The 14,381-nt window shown below is 44.9% G+C and overlaps 2 protein-coding genes across 2 annotated transcripts in view; one reads left to right on the forward strand and one right to left on the reverse strand.

Annotated features, from left to right (window-relative positions):
- LOC307188911 (uncharacterized protein) overlaps positions 1-10,689 on the reverse strand; it is a gene marked incomplete at its 5' end in the record, with an annotated part of 62,285 nt that extends 51,596 nt beyond the window's left edge. Inside the window, 3 exons of the mRNA XM_079926569.1 lie at positions 4,700-5,055; positions 5,550-5,610; positions 10,534-10,689. Of these exons, the coding sequence (XP_079782695.1) occupies positions 4,700-5,055; positions 5,550-5,610; positions 10,534-10,689 (573 nt within the window). The remainder of the gene's footprint in view (positions 1-4,699; positions 5,056-5,549; positions 5,611-10,533) is intronic.
- A 2,597-nt stretch (positions 10,690-13,286) lies between these two features.
- Positions 13,287-13,967, forward strand: LOC307189074 (molybdopterin synthase sulfur carrier subunit-like). Its single transcript, XM_079926812.1, has one exon. The coding sequence runs from the start codon at positions 13,289-13,291 to the stop codon at positions 13,568-13,570; it is 282 nt and encodes a 93-aa protein (XP_079782938.1). The 5' UTR covers positions 13,287-13,288; the 3' UTR covers positions 13,571-13,967.
- The last annotated feature ends 414 nt before the right edge of the window (positions 13,968-14,381 follow it).

A 14,381-nucleotide genomic window follows, 5' to 3' on the forward strand; every position in this document is an offset into this window, starting at 1 on the left:
GAAGAAGAGGAAGGGACAGAAAAAAAAATATTTAAAGAAATAACGGCCAAGGACCACATACTGAATGATTCCATTTATATGAAATGTCTAAAATAAGCAAATCCATAGAGATAAAAAATAGATTAGTAGTGGGGGTGGGGTGGGGGGAGGTTGGAAGGTGAAAGCTAAAAGGAACAGAGTTTCTCTTTGGGATAATGAAAATGCTCTGAAACGGACTGTGGTGATGAATGTGCATCAACCACATAGATAATAATATACATTTAATCGTATGCTTTAAATAGCTTAATTATATGTTATACAAACTATATCTCAATAAATCTGTTTGAAAAAGAATGGCCCAAAATTTTCCAATTATATTGAAAACTCTAAATATACAGATCCATGAGGCCAAGTGAATTCCAAACAGAAGGAACATGAAGAAAACTGCACCAAGGCATATCATAATCAACTTGCTCAAGACAAATGACATAGAGAAAATCTTGAAAGTACTCTGAGAAAGAGACACATTATATACAGTGGAAGACAAAGATGATGGCAGATTTGTTGTTGGAAGCAATGCAAGCTAGGAAAGAGCACAGCAAAATCTTTAACATCTGAAAGAAAGCACTAGCAACCCAGAATTCTACATGCAGTGAAATTATCTTTCAAAAACAAAGGACACACAATAAGATGCCACTTCACACCCATTAGGATGGCTATTATCCAAAAAAAAATGGAAAATAAATGTTTGCAAGGAAATTAGAACCCTGATGCCTCACTGGTGGGAATGTAAAATGATACAGCCACTGTGGAAAACTGTTTGGTGGTTCCTCAAAAAATTTAACGTAAAATTACCATGTGATCTAGTAGTTCCGCTCCCACAGATATACCTAAAACAACTGAAAATACATGCTCGAACAAACACCTATACACAGTACCTAGGGTCAACAAAAATGTATTATACACTTAAAAATTTGTTAAAAAGGTAAATCTCAAGTGTTCTTACCACAATAAAATTTTTTAAATGTTCATAGCAGCACTATTCATAATACCCCAAAAGTAGAAAAAAACTCAAATGTCCATGAACTGACGAATGGGTAAATAAAATGTGGTATACACATACAATGGAATATTATCCAGACACAAAAGAGAATGAAGTACTGATACGTGCTACAAACATGAACCGCAAAAACAAGCTAAGTGGAAGAAGCTAGTCATAAAGGAATGTATGTTGCAACATTCCATTTATTTCATATTCCATTATGACATATCCAGAATAGGCAAATCTATAAAGACAATAAACAGATAAGTAGTTGCCTGGGACCGGGGGAGTGGGGAATAGGGAGTGACTTCTTAATGGATATGGAGTTTCCTTTGGGGGTGATGAAAATATTCTGCAACCACAGTGGTGATGGTTCACAGTATTGTGAATATACTAAATGCCACTGGACTGCACACTTTAAAATGCTTTAAATGGCGAATTTTATGTTTTTCTGTATTTTATCACAATTTTAAAAACCACAATGAGATACACTGCACACCTATTAAAATGATTAAGGTTAAAAAGACCAAAGGACTAATCTTTCTTAGAAAATTCAGCATACATCAACTACCATATGATCCAGCCATTCCTTTCCTAGGTATCCCAAGAGAAATGGAAGCATATGTCCACACAAAGACTTATACACAAATGTTCATAACAATTTTACTCTAATAGCCCCAAACTGGAAATAACCAAAGTCCATCAATAGAGGATGGATAAACAAATTGTGGTCTATCCTTACAATGGAATCGTATTCAGCAATATAAAAAGAATGAGTTATTGACATATTCAGCAATCCGGAAGAATCTCAAAAGAATTATACTAAGGTATAAGAAGACAGGCAAAAATGAGCACTACTGAATGATACCCTTTATATAAAATTCTAGGAAATGCAAATTAAGCTATAGTGACAAAAGCAGATCTGTGGTTGCCTGGTGACTAGGGATAGGACAGAGGGGTTTCAAAAGGACACAAGAAACCTTTTGCGGGTAAGGGACATATTCACTATAATGATCGGAGTAATGGTTTCACAGGTACATACATATGTCAATACTTTTCAAATTATACACTTTAAATATGTGGAGTTTATCATATTTCAATTATATCTCAATGATGCTCTTAAAAACATTTTCTAAAGTATATGTGATAAGGAATGTTTAAGGAAGAAAATCTAAATCATGCTTTTATTTTCTACTAGATTGTGCAGTTATAAATTTGTCTTTAAAAAATTTAAATCTTGTTCCAGGGACCTCCCTGGTGGCGCATTGGTTAAGAATCACTTGCCAGTGCAGGGTACACAGGTTTGATCCCTGGTCCGGGAAGATTCCACATGCCGCGGAGCAACTAGGGCCACGCACAACAACTACTGAGCCCGTGCTCTGGAACCCACAAGCCACAACTGCTGGGCCCATGCACCACAACTACTGGGGCCCGTGCGCCCTAGAGCCCATGCTCCACAACGAGAGAAGCCACCGCAATGAGAAGTCCACACACCGCAACGAAGAGTGGCCCCCTCTTGTCACAGCTGGAGAAAGCCCGTGCGCAGCGATGAAGACCCAACACAGCCAAAAATAAAGTAAATAAATTTTAAAACTTGACTAAGCACTCAATGTATTATACTGATTGCTCTATCAATGACTGTATTGGACAGAATAGGCTAGAATAAACTACAGTAACAAACAGCCCAAATTTGAGCAGCTTAATACCACCGAGGTTTATTTCTCACTTACCCTGCATATCCATAACAGTTGATGGGGGTCATGTTCATGGTAGTCTCCCTGAGACCCAGGCCAATAAAGCTCCAACATCCTGGAATGTGGCCTCCTTAGTCAATGCAGCCGGAGAAGAGAGAACTAAAGAGTCAAGCACCTGCTACTCAAAGTTCCAGTCCACAGGTGACAAACACCACTTGTAATCATATTTATTGGCCAAAAATAGTCATGTGACCATGCTTTACTTCAAGGGGACTGGAGATTGCATGATGTAGGGAAGAAGTGGATATTGGTGAACATTAATAATCTACCACAATTACCCATGCATAAAATTATTTCCGCACCAACAAATGACAAAAGGATTGAAACAGAACGTACTCAAAGAATGTGAACTGTCCAGGAGCCAGAGGTTCTACCCAGAAAAGGTGGGAAAACTGCAACTCCATCCACACTTAGAAGTCCTCTATTCTCTCAATATGTTCCCTAAATGGAGAGCCACTATTCCAGATAACCCAGGGACAGCTGGGTGGCAACTCTACTTGACTTTTAAAAGTCTCTTAAGTGGCCTACATATCAACTTTTTTACACTTGTTATGCATACCATCAAATACCTCCACCACTCACTCGTTTAGTACCTGCCCATTAGGCCCAGGTGTTGAAGAAACCCATTTGGTGAGGCCTACACTCAAGAGGTCTAAACAAGGTGCTATGGGAACATAGAAGAGGGAGCAATGACTTTTTAAAAGATGTTTTAAACACTGACCCAGCCCCTTCTTTTCCTGCTTTTGTGATACAAATCTGGGACCCCACCTTGCCAATACTGCTCCACGGCCATACACAAAACCCTTCACCTTTCCGAGGCTCAGTTTCCTCACCCGTAAAAAGGGAATAGTAAGGCTTACCTCCCAGGATTGTTGTGAGAACAAGAATGAGATCATGTCTATGGAATTGCTTTGTAAACTATAAAGTTTTGTGTCAGTCCAACTTATCACCACCATCACCATCATCACGCTGTCTTGCACTGTCCGGAAGGGGAGCCCCAGGATTGGGGAAGGCCCAGAGGACACAAGGGCTCCCAGCCTGACCGTGGAGTTAGGGCCTCTCTCTAATTAACTCTTCCTGGCAAAAGTTCCTTGCTGGACATGTTTGCCTACCATCCAATCGCCAGGTGAGGCTGCCAGGGGCCGCCCACTGGCCCTAACACACGGAAGAGGAATGATGATTCACCAGCCCTCTAACAGCCTCGCTTACAGGCCTCTTGGTCCAGCCCCTGGCAGAGGCTGTAGAGGGCTGGCAAGAATGCAGCGGGGCCAACAGGTTTTTAAGAAAAGAAAGAGAGAAAGATGGGAAGAGGGAGGGGAAGAAAAAAGAGAGGTAAAGGAAAAGAAAGAAGGTCACAAAAAAGCAAAGGGAAGAAATGAAGAAAAACAAAGTAGAATGTGATTACCACGGCCTGGGGGGAGGGGGAAATGGGGCGTTGTTTTTCAATGGGTGGGTATATAGTTTCAGTTTTGCAAGATGAAATAGTTCCGGAGACTGGTTGCACCACAATGTGAATGTACTTAACACTACTGACTGTAAATTTTATATTATGTGCTTTTTACCATAGTTAGAAATTAAAAATTATTTTCAAAGGTGAAGAAATGAAAAAGGGAGGAAGGAGAGGCAGGGAGAAAGAAAGGAGGGAGGAGAGGAAGGAAAGGAGAGAGGGAGGAAGGAAGGAGAAGGGAGTAGGGAAGGAGTTGGGGAGGAAGAGATAGAGGAAGGAAGAGAAGGAAAGAGAGAAAGGATGGAGGGAGGAAGGACAGAAGGGGAAAAGGAAGGAAGAAGGAAAGAGGAAGGGAGGAGTAAGTAATGGGAGGAAGAGGGAGGAATCACAGGGATGAAGAGGAAAAGAAGAGAGGAAGAAGGAAATAAAGGGAAGAAATGGAGATGAAAAGAAGTAAAAGAATGCTTTTCAGACTACCTGGCAGCGCACGCACGGCCAAGCCCGGCTTTCTCCCGAAGGTCCGCGACCGGGGGTGGCCCGCCAGGCAGAAGCCTTGGGTTCTGGGCCGCTGCCCGTGACGTCATCGCCCGCGCCGCCTCCCCGCCTTCCGCTCCCCGCGGCCTGGCGTTGTGCAGTCGCGCATAGGGCTGGTGGCTGGTCCCACCGGTGGGTACCGCTCTTCTTGGGTGGCTGGGAGTCCCTTGGCCTTTGGCCTTCTGCCGGCCGTCCCCTGCGGCGGCGGCGGCGGCGGCGGGAGGGCGATAATTGCCCAGAGACGCAGTACTTATCCGGGCCGGTTGTGCAAGGAGCGCGGGAGGGATGGCTCCCGGCGGCTGCTCTCACGCCTCAGCGGCCAGGCATGCGCGCGGGGGCGAGGGGCGGGCGGGGGTCTCAGGGGGCGCCTCCGGGCGTTGCCGCTGGAGACAACGCGCCGCTCCTAGGGAAAGGGCCGCCAAGATCGTTGCTGGGAATGGGGAAGGCCTGGGTTCCCAACCCGGTCCTGCCACCTGCCATGGTGTGTGATCTCGGATGTCACTTCGCTTCCGATCCCCAGGCTCCTCTGTGCACAAGGAGTAAAATCACAGCCTCTCCTTGTGGTTTTGAGGCTCAGAAATAGTGCAGGTGAGGCCTGGAGCAGTGCCAAGCACACACTGGGTACACGGTGAGTGGTGGCCATTAATTATTTCTCTTATCGCCTACTCCAGGAGCTCACGCTAAAATTCTATATGCTACCCTCTCCCACCTGGCCCACACACAGCCTATCAAGACCTGGGTTCAAGTTTAGTCTGCCACTGACTTGCTGAATGACCTTGGAAAATTTGCCTACCCTCTCTGGTCTTCAGTTTCCTCTTTCGAAATGGCGTGATGAAGGTATCCACTTGGACAATCTGTTGGGAGGATTAAATGAGGTGGCCCTTGAAAAGGTGTGAGGGTCATACCTATATCAGATCCTGCCAGCCACTGTCCTTGAAAAATTCTTTTCCCTTGGCTTCCATGACAACAGGCACTCCAGGTTTTCTTCCCACTTCTCTGGCTACTCCTTCCCAGTCTCGTTGCAGATTCCTCCTCCCTCACTCATCCCTTAGGAGTTGGTGTGCCTTGGGGTTCTCTCTTAGGCATCCCTCTGTTCCTTGGTGAGGGATGACTTGGTGACTGAATCCTCTCCAAGACTTCAGGTCCCAGCAGCTACATGCAGTCCAGACCTCTCTTCTCTGGATCCAGATATTTACAGGACACCTCCACTCGGATGGGTGCCACAGGAACCTCACATTCAATATGTTCCAATATGTTCCAATCATCTTCCTAACCCAAACTCAGAGGGCGTTGTCTAGGCTCTCCATTCTTCCCAGGTCAGGGAGACACCTGAGAGCCATCTTTAAGGCTTCCCTCTCTCTCATCCTCCTACTGTCCAGGCAATCACTATGTCCTGTCCTTCCCACCTCTTTAATGTCCCTTCAGTCTATTTTCCATTCCCACTGTCACTACCCCAGTCTTGGCCACTGCTACATTGCTCACTTGGAGGACTGCAACAGCCTCCTAACTTGTCACTCCATCTCCAGTCTTGCCCCCAATCAGTCCTGTACACTGAAGCCAAAGTGCCCTTACTAAATACAAATCTTATCATGTCATGCCACATGTTACTTGCTTGCTCTCCAGACTCTAACCACATGGAATTTATTTCTGTTCTCAGAGTGCCATGCCCCTGGGCCTTGTCACATGCTGTTCCCTCTGTCGAGAACACTTATCAATACGTTCCCTCTTTGTTTGGCTCAGTCCTACTTGTTCTACGGATCTCCCCCTGGACAATTCTTTTGCATAGCTTCCCCTGACCCCCAATCCCTAACTACCTTAGGGACCCCTCCTATTTGCTCTCAAAGTAGGAATACATGAACTCTTATGGTGAATTCGTTTTGATACAAACTTTCTAGAAAGCAAAAGGAAACATGTATCAAAAGCCTTTAAAATGTCCATATTGTTCAACCCAGCAATTCCTTTTTTGAGAAATTTAAGAAAACCTGAAAGATGTACCCAAATATTTAAAGACACATATTCATCAGAGTGAAAGATGGAAACAACCAAAAGGTCCAGTAAGGGATTGGTTAGATAAATATTACCTCCATACAATGGAATACTTTTGAGCCATTAAAAATATAGGAGTATATGTAATATAGGGGAAAATCGTTCACAATATAATGTTAGGTGGGGAAAAGCAGGTTGCAAAATGCTAGGTATGCACTGTAAGGATCTAATTTTTAAAATAAATTTTACACAGAAAAAAGCATCAGGAAATATATATATGCCAAAATGTTACTAATGATCATGTCATGGGATGATGGGAGATTCTAATTTAGTTCATTTTGCTTATACGTGTTTTCTCCCATAATCCTGTACTTACTCTCTAATTATGTGATTTTTGGCCACGCCTCGAGGCTTGCAGGATCTTAGTTCCCCCACCAGGGATCAAACCCGAGCCCTCAGCAGTGAAAGCGCAGACTCCTAACCACTGGACGACCAGGGAATTCTCATGATTTTTTTTTTTTTTTAAATAAAGTAAACGCTGGTTGACTGATTGGATATTTTTATCCAGAGGCCTGAGTCAACCTGGCTGGGAGAGTTGGGTCTCTTGGAGCTCTTCACCAACTTGAGAGAGGAGGGGTCTAAATGCCAGAACAAAACGCCTCTCACCTGTATCCGATTCAAATACACAGCAATGCCAGCGGGAAGAAAAACCTGTTGCTCTTTCAGTAGAAATGGATACTAGAGGAATTTTCATTCATCGAGGAATTTGGCTTGGGAATTTCTAAACTGGTAGTATTCACTGAGATTTTGGAGCTCTTCAGATTCAACCCCCTAAACTTGGAACTGGGGAACTGGAAACCCAAAGATGATTGGTGACTTGCCAAACCTGTTCCATCACACAGGAAGGTAGTGGCAGAGCTGGAATTTGAATATGTTTCCTCACTCCCTGGTCTCTGCTTGGTCCAACATATGTTCCCACCCTATCCCCAGCAACTGACCCCAAGTCTCCCTACGTAGACACACACACACTCACCACACAAAGGCAACCTCCTAGATTTCCATCCAAAGTCCATACATCCAGAAAGCAGACCACCCTCAGATTCACTTAATTTTTTATGATCTCTCATACTAATCTTTGAGAAGTTGACCCACCTGAATCCCCCACCAAACTCTGTTCTAAAGCATCTCCAGGGACTTCCCTGGTGGGGCAGTGGTTAAGAATCCGCATGCCAATGCAGGGGACACGGGTTCAAGCCCTGGTCCGGGAAGATCCCACATGCCATGGAGCAACTAAGCCTGTGTGCCACAACTGCTGAGCCTGCACTCTACAGCCCCTGAGCCACAACTACTGAGCCCACGTGCCACAACTACTGAAGCCTGTGCGCCTACAGCCCATGCTCTGCAACAAGAGAGACCACTGCAATGAGAGGCCCGTGCACTGCAATGAAGAGTAGCCCCCCCTTGCTGCAACTAGAAAGGACCCATGTGCAGCAACGAAGATCCAACACAGCCATAAATAAATAAATTTTTTTTTTAATTTTATTTATTTATTTATTTTTGGCTGTGTTGGGTCTTCGTTTCTGTGCATGGGCTTTCTCTACTTGCGGCGAGCGGGGGCCACTCTTCATTGCGGTGCGCAGGCCTCTCACCGTTGCGGCCTCTCTTGTTGCGGAGCACAAGCTCCAGACGCGCAGGCTCAGTAGTTGTGGCTCACGGGCCCAGTTGCTCCGTGGCATGTGGGATCTTCCCAGACCAGGGCTCGAACCCCTGTCCCCTGCATTGGCAGACAGACTCTCAACCACTGCACCACCAGGGAAGCCCCAATAAATAAATTTTTAAAAAAATAAAGCATCTCCAACTCTGTAACAATTACATTCCAAACTCCACAGTTTTCTGTAGAGAGCTTCCTCTGTGTTAAGCACTTTCCATAAGATATTCTCTTTTTGGTTTTTTGTATTTTTATTTTATTCTTCCAACAGTGCTACAATGTAGCTATTACTGTCCTTTGCCCTGTGAGGAAACTGAAGTTCAAGGAGGTTAAATAACTTTCTCAAGGTCACAGCCATAAGTGCCACAGTCAGCTTTCAAACTCCTACTCTCAGCAGACCCCACTGTTTACCAGTGTGGACCTGTTTCCCTGGTCTACACGGCCATGCCAGAGCAGATGTCCCTTTCTGCAGTCTGCTGAGAGGCATTTTTGAGACTCACAGGAAATCAGAGCTAAAGAGACCTTGGAGGGCCTCATTTCACAACTTGTTCCTTTCTTCAAACAGACCATGTTGTACAAGTGGTTTATACCATGAACTGTGGACAGAGGAACTGAACATAAACCCTGCCTCTGCCACTTACTGTGTGACTTTGGGCGAGTTACTTAACCTCTCTGTGCCTCAGATTTCTCATCTGCAGAGATAATAACACTGTTTAATTAACAGACTTGTTACAAGAATTAAATGAGTTACAACACAAACGCACATAAAACAGTGCTTGGCACACGGTTAGCTCTCCATAAATGGAGAAATTTTACCATCATCAGTACTATACTATTATTACTACTACTAAGAGTTTATGATGTACCAGGTATGATACACAAGACAGTGAGTGGGAAAACAAAGATGACATAGCCACTGTCCTCCCCTCAGGGAATTCGTGGTATGGAAAGAGACTGCAGAAACCATATATAATTACAATGTAATAATGTGGTAAATGCAATAACATAGATTAGTGTGGACACTGAGAGTGAATGTGACTTGTCCAAGGGAGCAGCAAAATTAGGACTTGAGCCCAGCTATCCTGAGCCTCTTTCTAGCCCACCTCATCAACTGGCAATTTGCCCACAGCACATAAAGGTGTGACTCAAAGGTCCTTCCACATGGCACCAAAAAGAGACTCCTACGGCCTCGACTGTCTCAGCTGAAGATATTACTAATGTGTAGAGATAGTCAGTAAACATTTGCTGAATAAGTCAGTGAGTCAAAGGCATTAGTGAGAAGACAGCCAACTTCCCCCTTGGCTCTCACCTCCTCAACCTGCAGGCGTGAGGCAGTGGCACAGGGCAAAGCAGCAGTGAGCCCTGGGAGACAGCTGGTCACCCTCAAAAAGGTGGTTAATTGAAGTACCACTACTTACTGGCTTCTCCTTCACCACAGCTGCTTCTGAAAATTTTAGTGCACTCAATTTAATCACTTCCACAATTCTTTGTTATTTGTATGTGCCCAACTCTATAGAGAGGAAGGTGAATCCACCCCAGTTGCTGCCCTCAGGGAGCTTGAATTCCAATAAAAGAAATTAATCATGACAAACTGCTATCCTGAAAGATAGAAAATCCAGCAACTTCCCTAGAACAATGAAAAGAACATGGGCTTTGAAGCCACAATTTTTTCCTTCCTCCCTTTCTTCCTTCCTTCCTTCCCTCCTTCATTTTGGCTGCGCCAGGTCTTAGTTGCGGCACACGGGATCTTCCTTGCAGCATGCGGGATCTTTAGTTGCAGCATGTGGACTCAGTTGCAGCATGCATGTGGGATCTAGTTCCCCGACCAGGGATTGAACCCGACCCCCCTGCATTGGGAGCATGGAGTCTTGCCCACTGCACCACCAGGGGAGTCCCAAAACATCGGCTTTGGAATTAGACAGGCCAGGGCTTGAATCTAGTTCCTCCACTTGCTGGCATTGTGACCTCAGTAAACTAACTCAGGCTCTCCAGGGTGATTTCCTCATTGTTTTTTAATGCGAATCATTATTCCTACTTCATAGGGTGGATATGAGGATTACAACTTCCTTTCACCATGCCTGACCTTGTCATCTTCCTTCCTATTGTTATCTGTGAGTCTTGACCCAATTTGCATATTGGGAGGCAATCCAACCCACATTCCCAGAAGGCCTGGCCAGACTCTGGGGAGGCAGAGGCCAGTTGGGCCAGCTTCCTGCCCTCCAGGAGCTCCCAGCTTCATGCGGCAACTGACACAAGTTCAGACAACCACAGTCCACAGCCTAAGTGCCATGGGAGACAGATACAGCAGAGGCATTGAGGTGGCTCCAAGGAGAGCTACGGCACCAGGGCTGGGTCTCGCTAGAGCCATGAGTAAGATTTCGAGAGGCAGATGTGGGTAGGGAATGCATACTAGGTTGCCTCACCTCTCTAAGCCTCAGTTTCCTCTTTTGTAAAATACAAATAATACCACTTACCTTTTGCCTGCTACTTTGAGGATTAAGTGGGATAAAGCCAGGGAAGCACCTACCGCAGTGTCTGGTTCATACTAGGCTCTGGATAAATGGAGGCAATTACTTTACTATTATGTTGGATAATAAAGCCCCAGTGGGTGGCCCCCTTCCATAATGGAATTATCTTCTTCCCTGTGACTCACCTTCAAGGGCTGGCCCAGAGGTTGGGATGTTCCAGGCTCCTAGGCAGATTGGAACTACCAAGCTCCCTAGAGTAAGGCCTTTATTCAGAAGAGATCAGTGCTCAGGAGAGCTCACCTCATCTCACATCCCCATTGTGCAAACACAGACCCTTGATCCCCAAGAGAAAGAACATGATTTCTTTCCCCCAGTGTCAGAGCTTGACCTCAAGCCCAGATTTCCACCATCTCAGAAGAGAAACACCATGCCTCTGAGTCAGCCCAGGTCCTCCCGGCCTTGTCCTAAAGAGCCTGCTATGCAGGAGCCCAGAGAGACCTGTTGGGAAGAAGCAGGAGCATGGGGTGCTGGAGACCTGGGTTTAAATCCACCCAGTTGCTGTCTGAACCAGGGTCACAGCCCTTTCCCCTTCTAGGCCTCCATGTTCTGAGACTGGCTGGGGTGGGCTGAAATTCCCACCAGTGGCTGACTATCAAAAAAACACCAGGGGGCTTCCCTGGCTGCGCAGTGGTTGGGGGTCCGCCTGCCGATGCAGGGGGCGCGGGTTCGTGCCCCGGTCCGGGAGGATCCCGCATACCTTGGAGCGGCTGGGCCCATGAGCCATGGCCGCTGAGCCTGCGTGTCCGGGACCTGTGCTCCGTAGCGGGAGAGGCCACAACAGTGAGAGGCCCGCGTACCGCCAAAAAAACAAAAACACCACCAGGATAGCACAGACCAATCACTGCAGACACTGGCAGGGTCCTGGTGGTCCTCTCCTGGGCTAGGCATGAATCTTTTGCTTTTGGGGGAGGAATAAAATGTACAGCGTGTGCAGCACGTGTTTCCCAAAGTGAAAATGGGTCAAGCACACATCTCCCTGCCCTTCCCCCTCCTCCTCGCAAGTGCCTAGCACTGTGTCCCATACATGCTGGCTCCACCCCAATGTGTCCAACGTGTGTCCTGCAAGTTCCTCTTCCTGAGGAAGGTCCACATTGCAGAAGAAGAGACAGGGACCTCATGATTTATTTTAAACTTAATTGAAGTATAATTTATACACCATTAAATTCACTATTTTAAGTGTACAATTCAATGATTTATAACATAAATTTACAGAGCTGCACAACCTCCACCATAGTCCAGTTTGAGAACATTTCCATCATCCCCCTAATTTCCCTCGTGCCCATCACTCCCCATTCCCATCCCCAGCCCCAGGCAACCACTAATCTGCCTTCTGTTTCTATGGATTTGCTTTTCCTGGACCTTTCACGTAAAGGGAATCAGATGATATGTGGTCTTTTGTGTCTGGCTTCTTTCACTTAGCATAATGTTTTTTGAAATTCATCCATGCTGTGGCACGTGTCAGTACTTCATTCCTTATCTGATTCATTTCATATCCCTGGTACCCTACCAGTGCCCGGCACATAGTAGGTATTCAGAAAGGGGCTGAGGAATCTCACACGGGGACCAGAGGCCCTTCCAAAATGAGAGCAGCTACCAGCCAAAGAAATTCCAGTCAGTCCCCAAGCTGCTACGGATGAGGTGCTATTCCCTGTGGCCGCTACCAGTGATGTGAATATAGCAATTTGTTTTCAAACTCGTGATTGTACACCAGTTGAACCGTCATGCTCTCAGCTTCAGAGGTGTGCTGCAACACCCATCCACTTATTCTGGATTTGCCTTTCTTCCCCACTCATCCTGTCTCTGAAAGCCATGGTGACTCATTGCTCTGCAATTAACTCTCTTTCTTCAAACTTGAATTGCCTGAACTAGTTGGAGAAGAATGATATTCCAAATACAACTAGTCTCCAACTATACTGTAGAATTGTCTCTTTCTCCCCTCAAGTCTATCCATTTTTGCTTCATATATTTTGGGACTCTATTTTCAGGTGTATATATGTTTATAGTTGTTACCTAATTTAACACTTATTGACGGATTAAATTTCTATCAACATATATTGTCCTTCTTTGTCTCTTGTAAACTTTTTGCTTAAAATCTATTTTATCTCCAAAAGCACAGGCAACAAAAACAAAAATAACAAATGAGACTACATCAGACTAATAAGTTTCTGCACAGCAAAGGAAACAATCAACAAAATGAAAAGGCAGCCTATGGAATGGGAGAAAATATTTGCAAACCATATATCTGATAAAGAGTTAATACCCCAAATATATAAAGAATTCGGGGATACCGGGCTAGGGTTCCCTGGCGGGATGGTGCCACAGTGCCAGGTGGAAGTGTTGTATTTTGCAAAAAGTGCTGAAATAACAGGAATTCGTTCGGAGACCATTTCTGTGCCACAAGAAATAAAAGCATTGCAGCTGTGGAATGAGATAGAAACGCAACATTCTGGATTGACTGATGTCAGAAATCAGGTGATATTTGCTGTTCCTCAAGAATATGTCAAGCTTGGAGATCAGCTCCTCCTGCTTCAATCAGGAGACGAAATTGCCATTATCCCCCCCACCCCCCCGCCCCCGGTTAGTGGAGGATAGTGCTTTGGAGCCACCTGAGAAAGATATAAATGAAGTTGAAGTGAAATCTAAAGGTATAATAAAATTCACATCTGAGAAACTTTCAGTAGATGAAGTCTCACAGCGGGTGATTTCTCCACTCTGTGGTGCAATATCCCTATTTGTAGGAACTACAAGGAATAACTTCGAAGGGGAAAAAAGTCATTAGCTTAGAATATGAAGCATATCTACCAATGGCAGAAAATGAAGTCAGAAAAATTTGTAGTGACATTACGCGGAAATGGCCAAACACATAGCAGTGTTCCATCGACTTGGCTTAGTTCCAGTGTCAGAAGCAATCATTATGCTGTGTCCTCAGCCCATAGGGCTGCATCCCTTGAAGCTGTGAGCTATGCCATTGATACTTTAAAACCCAAGGTACCCATATGGAAAAAGGAAATGTATGAAGAATCATCATCATCTTGGAAAAGAAACAATGAATGCTTTTGGGCAACTGATGATTAAACCACTTAGGTTTTTAGAGTCCTAAAATTTAAACTTGGTAAATTCTTATCTTTGATCATGTTTTGATTTTTCTTCTCCAGAAGATAGTTTACTGAACATAATCTTTTATGTTACACCAGTGGAACAAAAGAGAGAAAAAAAAGCAAAATAAATGAGTGCTTAGGATGAGGGCTTATAGAGGAAAGAAAGGCTTTAGGGAAAAAAGGGAAGAATAATTTAAATGTAAGGAAAGATGCCTGTGTTAGACATATTATTCTATGACTAAGTTCTAACTGTAACCTGACTTACACTGAGGTGTGGCCCCTCCTCAGTGACTGTCTCAGAGGCT

The sequence above is a fragment of the Stenella coeruleoalba genome (assembly GCF_951394435.1).
Source record: "Stenella coeruleoalba genome assembly, chromosome: 7".
Lineage (NCBI taxonomy): Eukaryota > Metazoa > Chordata > Mammalia > Artiodactyla > Delphinidae > Stenella > Stenella coeruleoalba.